Source organism: Hylobates moloch, unplaced genomic scaffold (assembly GCF_009828535.3).
Source record: "Hylobates moloch isolate HMO894 unplaced genomic scaffold, HMol_V3 SCAFFOLD_8, whole genome shotgun sequence".
Taxonomy (NCBI): domain Eukaryota; kingdom Metazoa; phylum Chordata; class Mammalia; order Primates; family Hylobatidae; genus Hylobates; species Hylobates moloch.
Genome location: NW_026652283.1, coordinates 19,763,007 through 19,781,289, shown reverse-complemented (window position 1 = coordinate 19,781,289; position 18,283 = coordinate 19,763,007). Strand labels below are relative to the sequence as shown.

At 36.8% G+C, this 18,283-nt stretch overlaps 1 protein-coding gene across 1 annotated transcript in view; it reads right to left on the bottom strand.

Annotated features, from left to right (window-relative positions):
* The window catches only part of LOC116472758 (solute carrier organic anion transporter family member 1B1), a 102,319-nt gene extending 85,164 nt beyond the window's left edge, over nucleotides 1–17,155 (bottom strand). Inside the window, exons 1-2 of the mRNA XM_032159785.1 lie at nucleotides 17,113–17,155; nucleotides 6,694–6,842 (exon numbers count right to left, since the gene is read on the bottom strand). Coding sequence (XP_032015676.1) covers nucleotides 6,694–6,777 — 84 coding nt within the window. The 5' untranslated portion in view covers nucleotides 6,778–6,842; nucleotides 17,113–17,155. The remainder of the gene's footprint in view (nucleotides 1–6,693; nucleotides 6,843–17,112) is intronic.
* Nucleotides 17,156–18,283: the final 1,128 nt, after the last annotated feature.

Sequence of the window (18,283 nt, the reverse complement as noted above, 5' to 3'; positions counted from 1 at the left end):
AGACACCCCTTCCCGTACCAAGCTCGAGCATCCCAGGTCAACTTCAGACTGCTCTGCTGGCAAGGAGAATTTCAAGCCAGTGGATCTCAGCTTGCTGGGCTCTATGGGGGTGGGATCCACTGAGCTAGACCACTTGGCTCCCTGGCTTCAGCCCCTTTTCCAGGGGAGTGAATGGTTCTGTCTTGCTGGTGTCCCAGGCACCACTGGGGTTTAAAAAGAAAATCCTGCAGCTATCTCAGTGGCTGCCCAAACAGCCACCCAGTTTTGTGCTTGCAACCCAGTGCCCTGGTGGTGTAGGCACCCGAGGGAATCTCCTGGTCTGCAGGTGGCAAAGACTGTGGGAAAAACGTAGTATCTGGACTGGAATGCACTTTTCCTCACAGCACAGTCCCTCGTGGCTTCCCTTGGCTAGGGGAGGAAGTTTCCTGACCACTTGCACTTCCCAGGTGAGGTGACGCCCCACTCTGCTTCGGCTTGCCCTCTGTTGGCTGCACCCACTGTCTAACCAGTCTCAATGAGATGAACTGGGTACCTCAGTTGGAAATGCAGAAATCACCCACCTTCTACGTTGATCTTGTTGGGGGCTGCACACTGGAGCTGTGCTAAAATCTCTCAATAAACTAGGTATTGATGGAATATATCTCAAAATAATAAGAGCTATCTATGACAAACCCACAGCCAATATCATATTGAATGGGCAAAAACTGGAAGCATTCCCTTTGAAAACGGGCACAAGACAGGGATGCCCTCTCTCACCACTCCTATTCAACATAGTGTTGGAAGTTCTGGCCAGGGCAATCAGGCAGGAGAAGGAAATAAAAGATATTCAAATAAGAAGAGAGGAAGTCAAATTGTCTTTGTTTGCAGATGACATGATTGTATATTTAGAAAACCCCATTGTCTCAGCCCAAAATCTCAAGCTGATAAGCAACTTCAGCAAAGTCTCAGGATACAAAATCAATGTGTAAAAATCACAAGCATTCCTATACACCAATAACAGACAAACAGAGAGCCAAATCATGAGTGAACTCCCATTCACAATTGCTACAATGAGAATAAAATACCTAGGAATCCAACTTACAAGGGGTGTGAAGGACCTCTTCAAGGAGAACTACAAACCACTGCTCAATGAAATAAGAGAGGACACAAACAAATGGAAAAACATTCCATGTTCATGGATATGAAGAATCAATATTGTGAAAATGGCCATACTGCCCAAGGTAATTTATAGATTCAATGCTATCCCCATCAAGCTACCATTGACTTTCTTCACAGAATTAGAAAAAAACTACTTTAAATTTCATATGGAAACAAAAAAAAAGAAAAAAAAAAAGTCCGTATAGCCAAGACAATCCTAAGCAAAAAGAACAAAGCTGGAGGCATCATGCTTCCTGACTTCAAACGATACTACAAGCCTCCAGTAACCAAAACAGCATGGTACTTTTACCAAAACAGATATATAGACCAATGGAACAGAACAGAGGCCTCAGAAATAACACCAAATATCTACAACCATCCAATCTTTGACAAATCTGACCAAAAAAAGCAATGGAAAAAGGATTCCCTTTTTAATATATGGTGTTGGGAAAACTGGCTAGCCATATGCAGAAAATTGAAACTGGACCCCTTTCTTACACCTTATTCAAAAATTAACTCAAGATGGATTAAAGACTTAAATGTAAGACCTAACACCATAAAAGCCCTAGAAGAAAACTTAGGCAATTTCATTTAGGACATAGGCATGGACAAATACTTCTACAATCTATCCATCTGACAAAGAGCTAATATCCAGAGTCTACAAGGAACTTAAACAGATTTACAAGAAAAAAACAAACAATGCCATCAAAAAGTGGGCCAAGGATATGAACAGACACTTCTCAAAATAACACATTTATGTGGCCAACAAACATATTAAAAAAGCTCATCATCACTGTGGTCGTTAGAGAATACAAATCAAAACCACAATGAGATACTATCTCACGCCAGTTAGAATGGCGATCATTAAAAAGTCAGGAAACAACAGATGCTGGAGAGGATGTGGAGAAATAGGAATGCTTTTACCCTGTTGGTGGGAGTGTAAATTAATTCAACCATTGTTGAATGTATCCATAGGATTATAAATCATTCTACTATAAAGACATACGCACATGTATGTTTATTGCAACACTATTCACAATAGCAAAGACTTGGAACCAACCCAAATGCCCATCAATAATTGACTGGATAAATAAAATGTGGCACATATACACCATGGAATACTATGCAGCAATGAGAAACAATGAGTTTATGTCCTTTGCAGGGACATGGATGAAGCTGGAAACCATCATTCTCAGTAAATTAACATAGGAGCAGAAATCCAAACACCACATGTTCTCACTCATAAGTGGGAGTTGAACAATGAGAACACATGGACACAGGGAGGGGAACATTACATACCAGCACCTGTTGGGAGTTGGGGGGCTAGGGAGTAGCATTAGGAGAAATAACTAATGTAGATGACGGGTTGATGGGTGCAGCAAACCACCACGGCATGTGTTTACCTATGTAACAAACGTGCATATTCTGCACATGTATCCCAGAACTTAAAGTGTAATTTTTTTAAAAAGTAAAGAAGTGGCGAAAGACATTCCATGGTAACAATAACCAAAACAAAGCAAGACAATCTAAATTAATTTTGGACATAGCAGACTCTAAAGCAAGGAAATTAACAGAGGTAAAAAAGGGGCATTACAAAATGATAAAAGGGTCAATTCTTTTTTTTTTTTTTTTTTTTTTTTTGTTGAGATGGAGTCTCACTCTATTGCCCAGGCTGGAGTGCAGTGGCACGATCTGGGCTCATTGCAAGCTCCGCCTCCCGGGTTCACGCCATTCTCTTGCCTCAGCCTCTGGAGTAGCTGGGACTACAGGCGCCCGCCACCATGCCCAGCTAATTTTTTGTATTTTTTAGTAGAGACGGGGTTTCACCATGGTCTCGATCTCCTGACCTCGTGATCCACCCGCCTCGGCCTCCCAAAGTGCTGGGATTACAGGCGTGAGCCACCGCGCCCGGCCTAAAAGGGTCAATTCTTAAAAAGACATAACACTTCTTAACGTAGAGGCACCAAACAACAGAGCTGCAAACGATCTGAAGTAAAAGCCAATAGAAATACAAGGAGAAATAAATGAATACACTATGGGACTTGGAGACTCTATACCTCTCTAAAAATGGAAAGATCCAGCAGGTAAAAACAGGAAGAACGTGATTGACCTTAATAACATCATCAATTAAATGGATATAATACACCTCTATATGTTATTTCATCCACCAATAGCAGAATACACATTCTTCTTAAGCTTACATGGAATATTCACCAAGAATATTCACAGCCTAAGCCATAAAACACATCTTAACACATTTAAACTAATAGAAGTCATAGTGTCTTCTCTTAGACAACAATGAAATTAAGCTGGAATATAACAGAAAGATAACCGGAAAAATATCAAAATAAGTGGAGATTAACTACCACACTTTTAAGCAACTTATGAGTCAAAAGAAATCTGAAGAAAATTTTAAAAACATTTTGAAAAAAATAAAATTAAACATACAAATGATCAAAATTTGTGAAAGGTAGCAAAATCAAGGCTTAGAGAAAGATTTATTGCACTGAATGCATATATTAGAAAATAAGAAAACTATAAAATCAGTATCTAAGTTTCCACTTTGGGAAAATCAAAAAGAAAAGTAAATTAAATTTTAAGTAAGCACAAGAAAAAATAGAATAAAAATTGGACCTGAAATCAATTAAATTATAAACAGGAAATCAATAGAGGAAATTCACAAAACCACAGGATTATTCTTTAGAAAGATTAATAAAATTGACCCAGCCAGATTACCTAAGAAAATGAGGGAAGACACCAACTACTAATAACAGAAATAAAGGTGGGGACACAGCTACAGATCCAATATACATGAAAAGGATAATAAAGAAATACTATAAGCAACACTCTGCCTACAACTATAATAACATATATAAAATAGACCAATATATTGAAAGACACAATCTACCCAAATTTGTACAAGAATAGACAATATTAAAAGGACTATTTCTGTTTAACAAACTGAATTGATTTTAATAACTTTCCAAAACAGAAAGAAACAGGCCTATATGGTTTCACTGTTGAATTCTACCAAATACTTTAGAATTAATTTATATCAATTCTCTAGAGTTTTTTTTCAGAGGTTAGAAGCAGAAAAAATACTTCCTATCTCATTTATTGAGGCCAACATTACCCTAATACCAAGACCAGACAAAGATATTACAAATAAGTCCTTAAACTGATAAAATATATTTCAAAAATAAACATACTAAAACTTGGAAATAGGCAAATGTAACCAGCACCACTTGCATTCAGCAATGGATTTCACAATGATACAATATTTATAAGAATCAAGGAGCACAAACAAATACCAAAATAAAATACCATTTTATGCCTACTTAAATTGCAGAAATCTAGAAGTCACATAATTCCAAATGTTGGAGTGAATGTATTCTCAAATTTTCATTTACATATTACTCGTGATCAAGTAAATTAATGTAGTCACTTTAAAAAGAAACAGCTTCTAGGTGTGATGGCTCATACCTGTAATTCCAGCACTTTGGGAGGCCAAGGCAGGCAGATTGCTTGAGCCTTGGAGTTTAAGACTAGCCCAGCAACAAGGTAAAACCTCATCTCTACTAAAAATACAAAAAAAAAAAAAAAATGCTGGGTGAAGTGGCATGTGCCTGTAATTCCAGCTACTCAGGAAGTGGGAAAATCACTTGAGCCTGGGAGGTGGAGTTTGCCGTGAGCCAAGATTATGCCACTGCACTCCAGCCTGGGTGACAGAGGCCCTGTCTCAAAAAAAGTGCAGCAACTATAATGCTACTATGTTGGAACTTTCCAATTTATTGAGTTTCTATGTAACACTGTGCTAAGCACCTTATAAATATCCTGACAACTCTGAGATAAATATTATTTCAATTTATTCATTTTCTAGCTTATGAATGTCATGACATGTGAGTCAGGTCTCTTGAAGACAAAATGGTTGGGTCTTGCTTCTTTATCCAACTTGCTATTCTATGTCTTTTAAGTGTGGGCATTTAACCATTTACATTCAAGATTAATATTGATGCTTTCATTCCTCATGAGTAAAAAGTAAGCTCAGAAATGCAACAAACTTCAACTACAGGCACACAAGTCTTTACAGAATTATTGTAAAATGATCGTTGAGTTTAGTATTCTTTCTCAACAACATATCAATGTTAACAATTTAAGTTAGTGAAAATATTATTTTAAATATCACTTGTAGACATGATTAACCAATTTAGCAATGTTTCTGAAATATCAGCATTAGTGATGCCAGTCTTATTCCAGTATCTTCCTCTAGCTCTGGTCTTCTTTATTGGGCTGCAGTTAATGTCTTTTCCATACACTACTAATTCCTTAACTCCCAGCTTCTCCAGATATGCTATAAGGGATCACTCTGGAAATTTTATTGCTTTAGGCAGTTTGCTGCCATTTTGCTATGCACATGTCAGTGAAATCACTGTAACACTCAGTATTTAAAAATAAAAACAATTCAGTACATTATATTACCCTTAGAATATAGAACATAATTCACTTGCATTAACCAATACTTTTTCCTTATGACTGCCATTCGGCCTAAATATTACTTAAATATTTCATCTGAGAAGGCTTTATCAGTAATCTCAGAAAACAAACAAATTTTATGTTCCCTGGAAGAAGCTAAAAGGAACCTTTTATAACATTATTGTAATTGACTCCAATCTTGGTGGTCTTTATTCAGCTGTATAAGACTACAAATTTGACTGAATAAAAAATTTAAAACATTGATAAAAGGTGACCCTGATTTATTTCTTGATTTCCTCAAGACTTCCATATGGGGATTTAAAGGCTTTGACTTGGGTTCCAGGGTTTTCAGTTCACAATGTTGATGACTTCAGCTAAATTTCTTAACTTTTCTGAGTCTTGGCTTCCCATTTAGCATTGTGCTTAGGAGTACTCATTCCTGTTTATAAAAATGCCAGCATCACTTAATACCTCGACTGTATCATTTAATACAGTTTGTGTCAAAAGCAAACGGCAGAATTATTACTTTTACCAGCTTGCAGATGAAAAAATTAAATGGCTTTTCTAAATCATCAAACCGGTCTTTTGGCCAGGTTTTTGACTATCATAGACCTCTGTTCCATGAACCTAAATTACTTATCAGAACTTTTTTAAATGCTGTTTTTTGTTTTTAAAAAAAGAATTTTAAAATAAGTCAGTATCACAAAGTGAGTCCTAAGACATTAATATTTTAAGTTTATAAGTGAATTCTAAGAATTTTAACATATTATTCATTATGCATTTTTTATTTTAATCATATTCATATCTCATGATCAATCCAAAACCAAAGAGAAGCTATCAAAATATTTCTAAATTTTCTACATTGATAAACTATTAGATATCAAAAATTTCACCAAAGAAATACTTAATCAGATTAAAAGACTGGTTTAAATCAAGGTATGAATCATTATGTTAATATTTCAATGTATGCTTCAATTGAAAATTATAATTTGAAATATAATGTTCTTTTTAACAATTTGCCTTTCTATACATTAAAGTTCCCTATTTACATATTTTAGGTCAAAAACATAAAATTTATTCTACCTTTAATCCATTGCAGTATCTTGTTTTCTTATTCTCTGAAGATTGTGCCTCTGCTGTTTTATTCAAATGTTGATTTTGGTCCATGATTGAAATATAGATATCATACAAATGTTTTTAATTTTTGTTGATGCTTAGTTTGAAACAATCACCTATAAAGGAAGAAAAAGTATAGTCTATTTTATTTTTACAATATATAATTTAGAAATAAGAAAAGCCACAACATCATCAATCAATCAATCAACCATTCACTAACATTCATTCAGGGTCTACTATGTCTTGACTACTCTGCTAGGTCAATGCTGGACACAAAAGTAGGAAAGACAGACACAAATTCTAGCCTAAGAAGATTATAATTTAATAGAAAAGTTAATTTGTGGAGAGAAATTTGAAACAAGTAATATAGAATCACATGCCAGATTACATGAACATTTTAAATTATAGAAATTTAAATTATCTCTTCTACAAACCTATATTGTAAAATTTATTAAAGCAAATATATGTTTTCTTTATCCTTCTAGTTTTAAAATGTGCCTATTAGCCCCTTGCACAGAGTAGATATTCAAAACGGATACAAAAATAACATAAAGAATTAAATTAGAGTGGCCTCAGTTTTATAAAGGAGACACCACTGGAATCAGGCTCAAAAAGCAGACAGAATTCGAATTTGTTAAAAAGAGCAAAGTGTACTGCAAGTACTTCTCAGAGCAACTCTGGTATTGCTTGACCTTACCACCATCATGATGTTACTTTATTTCGATTTTGTTCATTTCTTTTCCAAGAGAAAATGCATATAGTCGAAAATGCAAATTAAAAAAATAAAACAAAGATTCTTCCTCTAACTCTTGTCCTGTTATCCAGAAATATAATGTGGATTTTTCACTAAGTACATAATATTTTCCTTTTCAACGCAAATGATAGCATACCTTAAACATCATTCTCTACCTTTTTATCTTCTCTACATACTTAACCTTATATTAATAAGTCTTTCTCATTTTTCTTATGGTAGCACGACATTAAGTTGCCCATAATATATGTAACTGGTTCTATATTCATCAGCATTTAGGTTGCATCTAAACATTTCATATTAAAGATGTTCTTAATATATCATATGCCATTTTCATTTTATGTGGCCATATCTGCAGAATAAATTCAACAAGTAAAGTTTTGGAGTCAATGTATAAGAGAAATTGTTATTTTGAGAGTCATTAAAGTCCTACTTTAAAGACTAGTAAAATGAGTTAACTTTTTACTTCAACTGACTCTTTTACATAGAATATAATGTGTTCTTCATGGAGTTTTAGAAACACATTCTTGTTCCTGTGTATGTAAACAATACATATTTATGTATCTAAGATATCTATATAAGCAGACACAGCATAGATACATGATTTTTAATGGGGCACTATTATACAATATGTCCAATATATATTATATGTACAGTTGATACTCACTTGTTGCAGTAGTTATGTTTTATAAAGTTGTTGGGAACACTGAATTAGCAAATATTGAACCATTGTTCCTTGGAGAGATGTGGGGTTAGTTATGGGCCTGTGTGCCTCTGGTCACAATATTTTTGTAAATTGTTCAATATAGAACTGTGTTTTATGTATGTTTTGTTTAAAGACACTTTATTTAATACATACTATTGATTCATTAACATTGAATTAGTTGTCAACAACACTGTAGTTCAGGCCTGGAGGAAGCTTATACAGCATATCTATCTTTTCCCTCGGATACTCTCGTGCACTGGACAGCATTTCAGCACCATCTTTGAGGCCCATTCGAAACATTCAACTCAGAAACACAAAACACAAAAATGCCAAAAATGTGGCAATAAATACAATGTGAAAAGGATATTTGTTTATCATAGGTGAGCAGAAACAAGAAGACAGAACTTCACTTTGTTCAACCTCAGTTGGGAACATGGCAGCTCAAATTTTTCACCACTTTGCACATGCATGTGAACGCCCATGAAAGTCCAGCAGTACTGATTTTGGTGTTACAAAGGAATTTTAGTGAGTAGACAAATTTGCTTATACAGAATCTGTGAATAATCAGGCTCGACTCTATATTTTATTCACTAATTTATTCAACAAGGGCTTATTGATTCTGAATAATATAAATATATATAATACATATTTAAGGGATAGTGCATAAATGTGGAAGTAATAAACAGGATATTATCACTTACGTATATGTGAGTATATATCAACATGTGGTTGAATACAGAAACCCATACGTGTGTACCTCTAAGTGAACTCCAATTATTACATTTTGTGTGTGTATGTGTTTTATGCATGCCTGTACCTAGATATGTCGGTTTTCTGGGTTCAGTGAGGTGAGAAAAAAGTTGATGGCTGTTTAGTCTCAAGGTAATAGCCTGCTCTTTGATAAATTTCACCCCATTTTTTCCATGAATATCTGTTTCTATTTCTTTCTTCATAATTTAAGTATTAGCAAATCTTTTTTTAAAAAAATTGTATAATAGCAAATATCTTTGTATGACTTGCAAGGTGGATAGTCTTCCCTTAGTTTTAGGCTTTGATTTTCTTTCTACTAACAAATATTCTTGACGTCTTGAAGGCTATTGTCTCACCACTCCAAACCTGGTTTATTTCAATTGATTAACTTCTGTTTGTCTTGTCTCCCACCTTTCTTTCTATCCTATGCATATCATATTTATCCTAAGAATCTTTCAAAGATCCCTTTAACGACACAAAATAAAATTCACAGTTTCTATTTGACGGTCTTCACAACCTAAACCAAGGCCCTGTTTTTAGAACCATTCTCAATATACCCATAGCACCTACAGACACATGAAACCACAGTCCCAAGAAGAAAGATTTCTGCCCTCCTGTATGTTTCTTTCAATCCTGAATGTCCTTCTCCATCTCTTGGTTGTAATGCTGATCCAAATTGTACCTCTTCAATATTTTCATACTTACCTCCTGTTGATAATATCTCCCACCCTGCTGTACCAGTGGAGAATATACCTGAAGTCATTACTTTTCTTTGTATTTCCCCTACTTCCCCAGACAACTACTATTTCACATTTCTCTCCTAGATCTTCAGATAAAATATTCAGAAAAAAAGGTGGACACTTTGTTCCTCATTTCACCAAAATGTTAAATAAGTTACTACAAAGTAACTAGAAAGTTGGAATATTAATTTAGGCTTCACTAAATGCCACACTTTCTAATTCACCTTGACATTTAACATATTTTTCTCTGAACATATTTTTTTTCTTAAATTTCAAATGATTTTTCATAAATGAATTTTGAGGACACCATTTGTTTATAAGATAGATAGAGCCATAGGCATTTGGATTTAGCATTGCAATTCTTCCCTGAATAGGTCAGTTCTTCCAAATTTGATAGGAGTGGGGTGCAGGACAGAATCTTATCAGTCTCTACTTATCTGTGTCAAGCTTTTAATACTTAATGGGTTATAGAAAACCGGTTTAGGCAAAGTGACCCAATTTCTACCATGTACCTATGCAACTGAGGAGCAAAAAGGAAAAACAGCATTTGCTAACTTCTTAGACCTTTTATAGGAGGGACATTCCCCCATCCCCACCTTACTTTCACAATAAAAGCAATTGTCTTATCAAGGCAGACACCTTTTTGAATTGGAGAAGGGAACTAATATTTATTGAGGCCTTAGTTCATGCTAAAAACTGTGCTGAGGGGAGGAGCCAAGATGGCCAAATAGGAACAGCTCTGGTCTACTGCTCCCAGCGTGAGCGACGCAGAAGACGGATGATTTCTGCATTTCCAACTGAGGTACCAGGTTCACCTCACTGGGGAGTGCCAGACAGTAGGTGCAGGACAGTGGGTGCAGTGCACCGTGTGCAAGCCAAAGCAGGGCGAGGCATCGCCTCACCTGGGAAGTGCAAGGGGTCAGGGAATTCCCTTTCCTAGTCAAAGAAAGGGGTGACAGATGGCACCTGGAAAATTGGGTCACTCCCATCCTAGTACTGCACTTTTCCAACTGGCTTAAAAAACGGCACACCAGGAGATTATATCCCGCACCTGGCTCAGAGGGTCCTACGCCCATGAAGTCTCACTCATTGCTAGCACAGCAGTCCGAGATCACACTGCAAAGCAGCAGCAAGGCTGGGGGAGGGGCGCCCGCCATTGCCAAGTTAGTGGTTTGATTAGGTAAACAAAGCGGCTGGGAAGCTCGAACTGAGTGGAGCCCACTGCAGTTCAAGGAGGCCTGCCTGCCTCTGTAGGCTCCATCTCTGGGGGCAGGGCACAGACAAACAAAAAGACAGCAGTAACCTCTGCAGACTTAAATGCCCCTGTCTGACAGCTTTGAAGAGAGTAGTGGTTCTCCCAGCACGCAGCTGGAGATCTGAGAACGGGCAGACTGCCTCCTCAAGTGGGTCCCTGACCCCCGAGTACCCTAACTGGGAGGCACCCCCCAGTAGGGGTGGACTGACACCTCACACAGCCGGGTACTCCTCTGAGATAAAACTTCCTGAGGAATGATCAGACAGCAGCATTTGTGGTTCACCAATATCTGCTCTTCTGCAGCCACCGCTGCTGAAACCCAGGCAAACAGGGTCTGGAGTGGACCTCTAGCAAACTCCAACAGACCTGCAGCTGAGGGTCCTGTCTGGTAGAAGGAAAACTAACAAACAGAAAGGACATCCACACCAAAAACCCATCTGTACGTCACCATCGTCAAATACCAAAGGTAGATAAAACCACAAAGATGGGGAAAAAACAGAGCAGAAAAACTGGAAACTCTAAACAGCAGAGCACCTCGCCTCCTCCAAAGGAACGCAGCTCCTCACTAGCAATGGAGCAAAGCTGGATGGAGAATGACTTTGACGAGTTGAGAAAAGAAGGCTTCAGATGATCAAACTACTCTGAGCTGCAGGAGGAAATTCAAACCAACGGCAAAGAAGTTAAAAGCTTTGAAAAAAAAAATTAGACGAATGGCTAACTAGAATAACCAATGCAGAGAAGTCCTTAAAGGACCTGATGGAGCTGAAAACCAAGGCACGAGAGCTACATGACGAATGCAGAAGCCTCAGTAGCCGATGCGATCAACTGGAAGAAAGGGTATCAGTGATGGAAGACGAAATGAATGAAATGAAGCGAGAAGAGAAGTTTAGAGAAAAAAGAATAAAAAGAAACAAAGCCTCCAAGAAATATGGGACTATGTGAAAAGACCAAATCTATGTCTGATTGGTATACCTGAAAGTGACGGGGAGAATGGAACCAAGTTGGAAAACACTCTGCAGGATATTATACAGGAGAACTTCCCCAGTCTAGCAAGGCAGGCTGACATTCAAATTCAGGAAATACAGAGAACGCCACAAAGATACTCCTCGAGAAGAGCAACTCCAAGTAATATAATTGTCAGGTTCACCAAAGTTGAAATGAAGGAAAAAATACTAAAGGCAGCCAAAGAGAAAGGTCGGGTTACCCACAAAGGGAAGCCCATCCGACTAACAGCTGATCTCTCCGCAGAAACTCTACAAGCCAGAAGAGACTGGGGAGCAATATTCAACATTCTTAAAGAAAAGAATTTTCAATCTAGAATTTCATATCCAGCCAAACTAAGCTTCATAACTGAAGGAGAAATAAAAGCCTTTACAGACAAGCAAATGCTGAGAGATTTTGTCAGGACCAGGGCTGCCCTAAAAGAGATCCTGAAGGAAGCACTAAACATGGAAAGGAACAACCGGTACCAGCTGCTGCAAAAACATGCCAAATTGTAAAGACCATCAAGGCTAGGAAGAAACTGCATTGACTAATGAGCAAAATAACCAGCTAACATCATAATGACAGGATCAAATTCACACATAACAATATTAACTTTAAATGTAAATGGGCTAAATGCACCAATTAAAAGACACACACTGGCAAATTGGATAAGGAGTCAAGACCCATCAGTGTGCTGTATTCAGGAAACCCATCTCACATGCAGAGACACACATAGGCTCAAAACAAAGGGATGGAGGAAGATCTACCAAGCAAATGGAAAACAAAAAAAGGCAGGGGTTGCAATCCTAGTCTCTGATAAAACAGACTTTAAACCAACAAAGATAAAAAGAGACAAAGAAGGCCATTACATAATGGTAAAGGGATCAATTCAACAAGAAGAGTTAACTATCCTAAATACATATGCACCCAATACAGGAGTACCCAGATGCATAAAGCAAGTCCTTAGTGACCTACAAAGAGACTTAGACTCCTACTCAATAATAATGGGAGACTTTAACACCCCACTGTCAGCATTAGACAGATCAATGAGATAGAAAGTTAACAAGGATACCCAGGAATTGAACTCAGCTCTGCACCAAGTAGACCTAATAGACATCTACAGAACTCTCCACCCCAAATCAACAGAATATACATTCTTTTCAGCACCGCACCATACCTACTACAAAATTGACCACATAGTTGGAAGTAAAGCACTCCTCAGCAAATGTAAAAGAACAGAAATTATAACAAACTGTCTCTCAGACCACAGTACAATCAAACTAGAACTTAAGATTAAGAAACTCAGTCAAAACTGCTCAACTACATGGAAACTGAATAACGTGCTCCTGAATGACTACTGGGTAAATAATGAAATGAAGGCAGAAATAAAGATGTTCTTTGAAACCAACGAGAACAAAGACACAACATACCAGAATCTCTGGGACACATTCAAAGTAGTGTGTAGAGGGAAATTTATAGCACTAAATGCCCACAACAGAAAGCAGGAAAGATCTAAATTTGACATCCTAACATCACAATTAAAAGAACTAGAAAAGCAAGAGCAAACACATTCAAAAGCTAGCAGAAGGCAAGAAATAACTAAGATCAGAGCAGAACTGAAGGAAATAGAGACACAAAAAACCCTTCAAAAAATCAATGAATCCAGGAGCTGGTTTTTTGAAAAGATCAACAAAATTGATAGACCGCTAGCAAGACTAATAAACAAGAAAAGAGAGAAGAATCAAATAGACGCAATCAAAAATGAAAAAGGGGATATCACCACCGATCCCACAGAAATACAAACTACCATCAGAGAATACTATAAACACCTCTACGCAAATAAACTAGAACATATAGCAGAAATGGATAAATACTTCGACACATACATCCTCCCAAGATTAAACCAGGAAGAAGTTGAATCTCTGAATAGACCAATAACAGGCTCTGAACTTGAGGCAATAATTAATAGCTTACCAACCAAAAAAAGTCCAGGACCAGATGGATTCACAGCCGAATTCTACCAGAGGTACAAAGAGGAACTGGTACCAATCCTTCTGAAACTATTCCAATTGATAGAAAAAGAGGGAATCCTCCCTAACTCATTTTATGAGGCCAGCATCATCCTGATACCAAAGCCTGGCAGAGACACAACAAAAAGAGAATTTCAGACCAATATCCTTGATGAACATTGATGCAAAAATCCTCAATAAAATACTGGCAAACCGAATCCAGCAGCACGTCAAAAAGCTTATCCACCATGACCAAGTGGGCTTCATCCCTAGGATGCAAGGCTGGTTCAACATATGCAAATCAATAAATGTAATCCAGCATATAAACAGAACCAAAGACAAAAACCACATGATTATCTCAATAGATACAGAAAAGGCTTTTGACAAAATTCAACAACCCTTCATGCTAAAAACTCTCAATAAATTAGGTATTGATGGGATGTATCTCAAAATAATAAGAGCTATCTATGACAAACCCACAGCCAATATCATACTGAATGGGCCAAAACTGGAAGCATTCCCTTTGAAAACTGGCACAAGACAGGGATGCCCTCTCTCACCACTCCAATTCAACATAGTGTTGGAAGTTCTGGCCAGGGCAATCAGGCAGGAGAAGGAAATAAAGGGTATTCAATTAGGAAAAGAGGAAGTCAAATTGTCCCTGTTTGCAGATGACATGATTGTATATCTAGAAAACCCCACTGTCTCAGCCCAAAATCTCCTCAAGTTGATAAGCAACTTCAGCAAAGTCTCAGGATACAAAATCAATGTACAAAAATCACAAGCATTCTTATACACCAATAACAGACAAACAGACCGCCAAATCATGAGTGAACTCCCATTCACAATTGCTTCAAAGAGAATAAAATACCTAGGAATCCAACTTACAAGGGATGTGAAGGACCTCTTCAAGGAGAACTACAAACTACTTCTCAATGAAATAAAAGAGGATACAAACAAATGGAAGAACACTCCATGCTCATGGGTAGGAAGAATCAATATCATGAAAATGGCCATACTGCCCAAGGTAATTTATAGATTCAATGCCATCCACATCAAGATGCCAATGACTTTCTTCACAGAATTGGAAAAAACTACTTTAAAGTTCATATGGAACCAAAAAAGAGCCTGCATCGCCAAGTCAATCCTAAGCCAAAGAACAAAGCTGGAGGCATCACCCTACCTGACTTCAAACTATACTACAAGGCTACAGTAACCAAAACAGCATGGTACTGGTACCAAAACAGAGATATAGACCAATGGAACAGAACACAGCCCTCAGAAATAATGCCACATATCTACAACTATCTGATCTTTGACAAACCTGACAAAAACAAGAAATGGGGAAAGGATTCCCTATTTAATAAATGGTGCTGAGAAAACTGGCTAGCCACATGTAGAAAGCTGAAACTGGATCCCTTCCTTATGCCTTATACAAAAATTAATTCAAGATGGATTAAAGACTTAAATGTTAGACCTAAAACCATAAAAACCCTAGAAGAAAACCTAGGCAATACCATTCAGGACATAGGCATGGGCAAGGACTTCATGTCTAAAACACCAAAAGCAATGGCAACAAAAGCCAAAATTGACAAATGGGATCTAATTAAACTAAAGAGCTTCTGCACAGCAAAAGAAACTGCCATCAGAGTGAACAGGCAACCTACAGAATGGGAGAACACTTTTGCAACCTACTCATCTGACAAAGGGCTAATATCCAGAATCTACAATGAACTCAAACAAATTTACAAGAAAAAAACAAACAACCCCATCAAAAAGTGGGCGAAGGACATGAACAGACACTTCTCAAAAGAAGACATTTATGCAGCTAAAAAACACATGAAAAAATGCTCATCATCACTGGCCATCAGAGAAATGCAAATCAAAACCACAATGAGATACCATCTCACACCAGTTAGAATGGCCATCATTAAAAAGTCAGGAAACAACAGGTGCTGGAGAGGATGTGGAGAAATAGGAACACTTTTACACTGTTGGTGGGACTGTAAACTAGTTCAACCATTGTGTAAGACAGTGTGGCGATTCCTCAGAAATACCATTTGACCCAGCCATCCCATTACTGGGTATATACCCAAAGGATTATAAATCATGCTGCTATAAAGACACATGCACACGTATGTTTATTGTGGCACTATTCACAATAGCAAAGACTTGGAACCAACCTAAATGTCCAACAATGGTAGACTGGATTAAGCAAATGTGGCACATAGACACCATGGAATACTATGCAGCCATAAAAATGGTGAGTTCATGTCCTTTGTAGGGACATGGATGAAACTGGAAACCATCATTCTCAGCAAACTATGGCAAGGACAAAAAACCAAACACCACATGTTCTCACTCATAGGCGGGAATTGAACAATGAGAACACATGGACACAGGAAGGGGAACATCACACACCGGGGACTGTTGTGGGGTGGGGGGAGCGTGGAGGGATAGCATTAGGAGATATACCTAATACTAAATGACGAGTTAATGGGTGCAGCACACCAACATGGCACACGTATACATATGTAACAAACCTGCACGTTGTGCACATGTACCCTAAAACTTAAAGTATAATAATAATAAAATAAAAAAAGAAAAAAACTGTGCTGAGAAGACTTTTTGCTTATTTAATTGGAGATAAATTATCTAGAAAATATATTTCCCTTCACCCCGCATCAAACTTGAGTTGAAACAAGGAAATTGAGGTGATTATGTGACTTTGAGACACCTGTTTTTTTATGTTTGCCAATTAACTCTTCCCTCTACTCCCACCCTTGGCCGCCTTCATCCAGTTAAGACGACATCAAAGAAATGAGTCTAGTGTGATCAATGTAGTTGATAAAAATAATTATCCTATGGCATATTTTAAGAAGATAATTACAGCTTCATTTTTGAGACTTGATTTTTATTTGTTTAGAAATTAATAAGACCGAGATTTGAAACTTTATATTTAAATATATAAAGGTATTATTTTTTCTACTTTATTTTTAACAGTATATAAACGTGAGGCTCTTCTACTCCTAGAAGGAATATTTACTATGTTTTGAGGGCTCAGAATGTAAGCATGTGGAAGACACAGAGCATAAAATTTGTAATATTTATCAAGACCATCAAAATCCTCTTCTGTGAAAATTTCTTACATAAAATATATGTTAAAATTAGAGAAACTCAATGGTTCTTACCTGGACTTAGAATCCTACAGCAACTGCAACAAGTCCACCCTTTATTCCTCTTAAAGTAGTTGGCTTTTTGAAAACAAGTCCAGTGATGATTAACCACCTTATTATGTCATTGCTCTAGTCAAACAGATAAAATCTAGTTAGTTTTAAGAGTTCACTCCAGATGCCAATATTTAAAGATTATATTTCTCAGAATTCTCACGTTATTTTTTTTTAATCTTAACAAGTAAACTTTACTTTTGGGAATGGCTTTTACTTGTTTATTCAATTAAGTTGGTGGCATAAGATTTTTTTCTTTAAAAATATGAATACAATAAATTATTCCAGGTATTTAAAACTTCCAAATAGAAAATAATTTAAGACAAATAAAAAATTACAGGTCACATTGGCATTTAAAAATTAAAATATACCCTCTTTGCTTGGTACATAGGTATAGTTCTAATACGGTATGTATGGAGACTGGATATACCATCTGGAATAGGAAAGTCCCAATTAACTGCAAGACCATTTTTCTGAATCATGAAAATTAAGACTGCTTTGTGCAATAGATTCTTTACATTAAAACCTGAAAGAATTATTAATACCATAGTTTCCTTTTATTGACTTGACTTTTGGAGAAAGGAAGAACTTAACTCAGTTAAAAGTTTTCTTGAGTAGAGATGAAGTTTAATTAATTCAATAACTCAAACATTTTAGACTCCCAATTACACTCTGGACATTAAGCTCTCTTCTGAAATAAAGTACAGACCCTTCTCTCACATAAATATATATATTTCAGAAAAGTGTGAAGATATATGTGTGTATATACACACAAACATACATGTATACATGTATACACACATTTACCTGTATACACATATGCACATATACATGTGGTAATGTGAGGATGCATATATGAGAATATGGTTACCCCTTATCATTCATGGGACATTTGTTGACATGGTTTCAGCAAAATGTATTTGATGTCTGTGTCACAGTTATCGAAGTTATTAGTTCTATTCTTGGTTAATTATTGAGAGTACTGGAATCATGAGACAAACTAAAGAGTGTAGAGGGGAAGAATGACTGTGCAGAACTGAGAAATGTAGACCCAACGCCAAAAAATTAGAGTAAGGCTTCCAAATACTCTGCTGAGTAAGAATCTACTGGCGAGTTGTCAAAATAGCAATCTAGT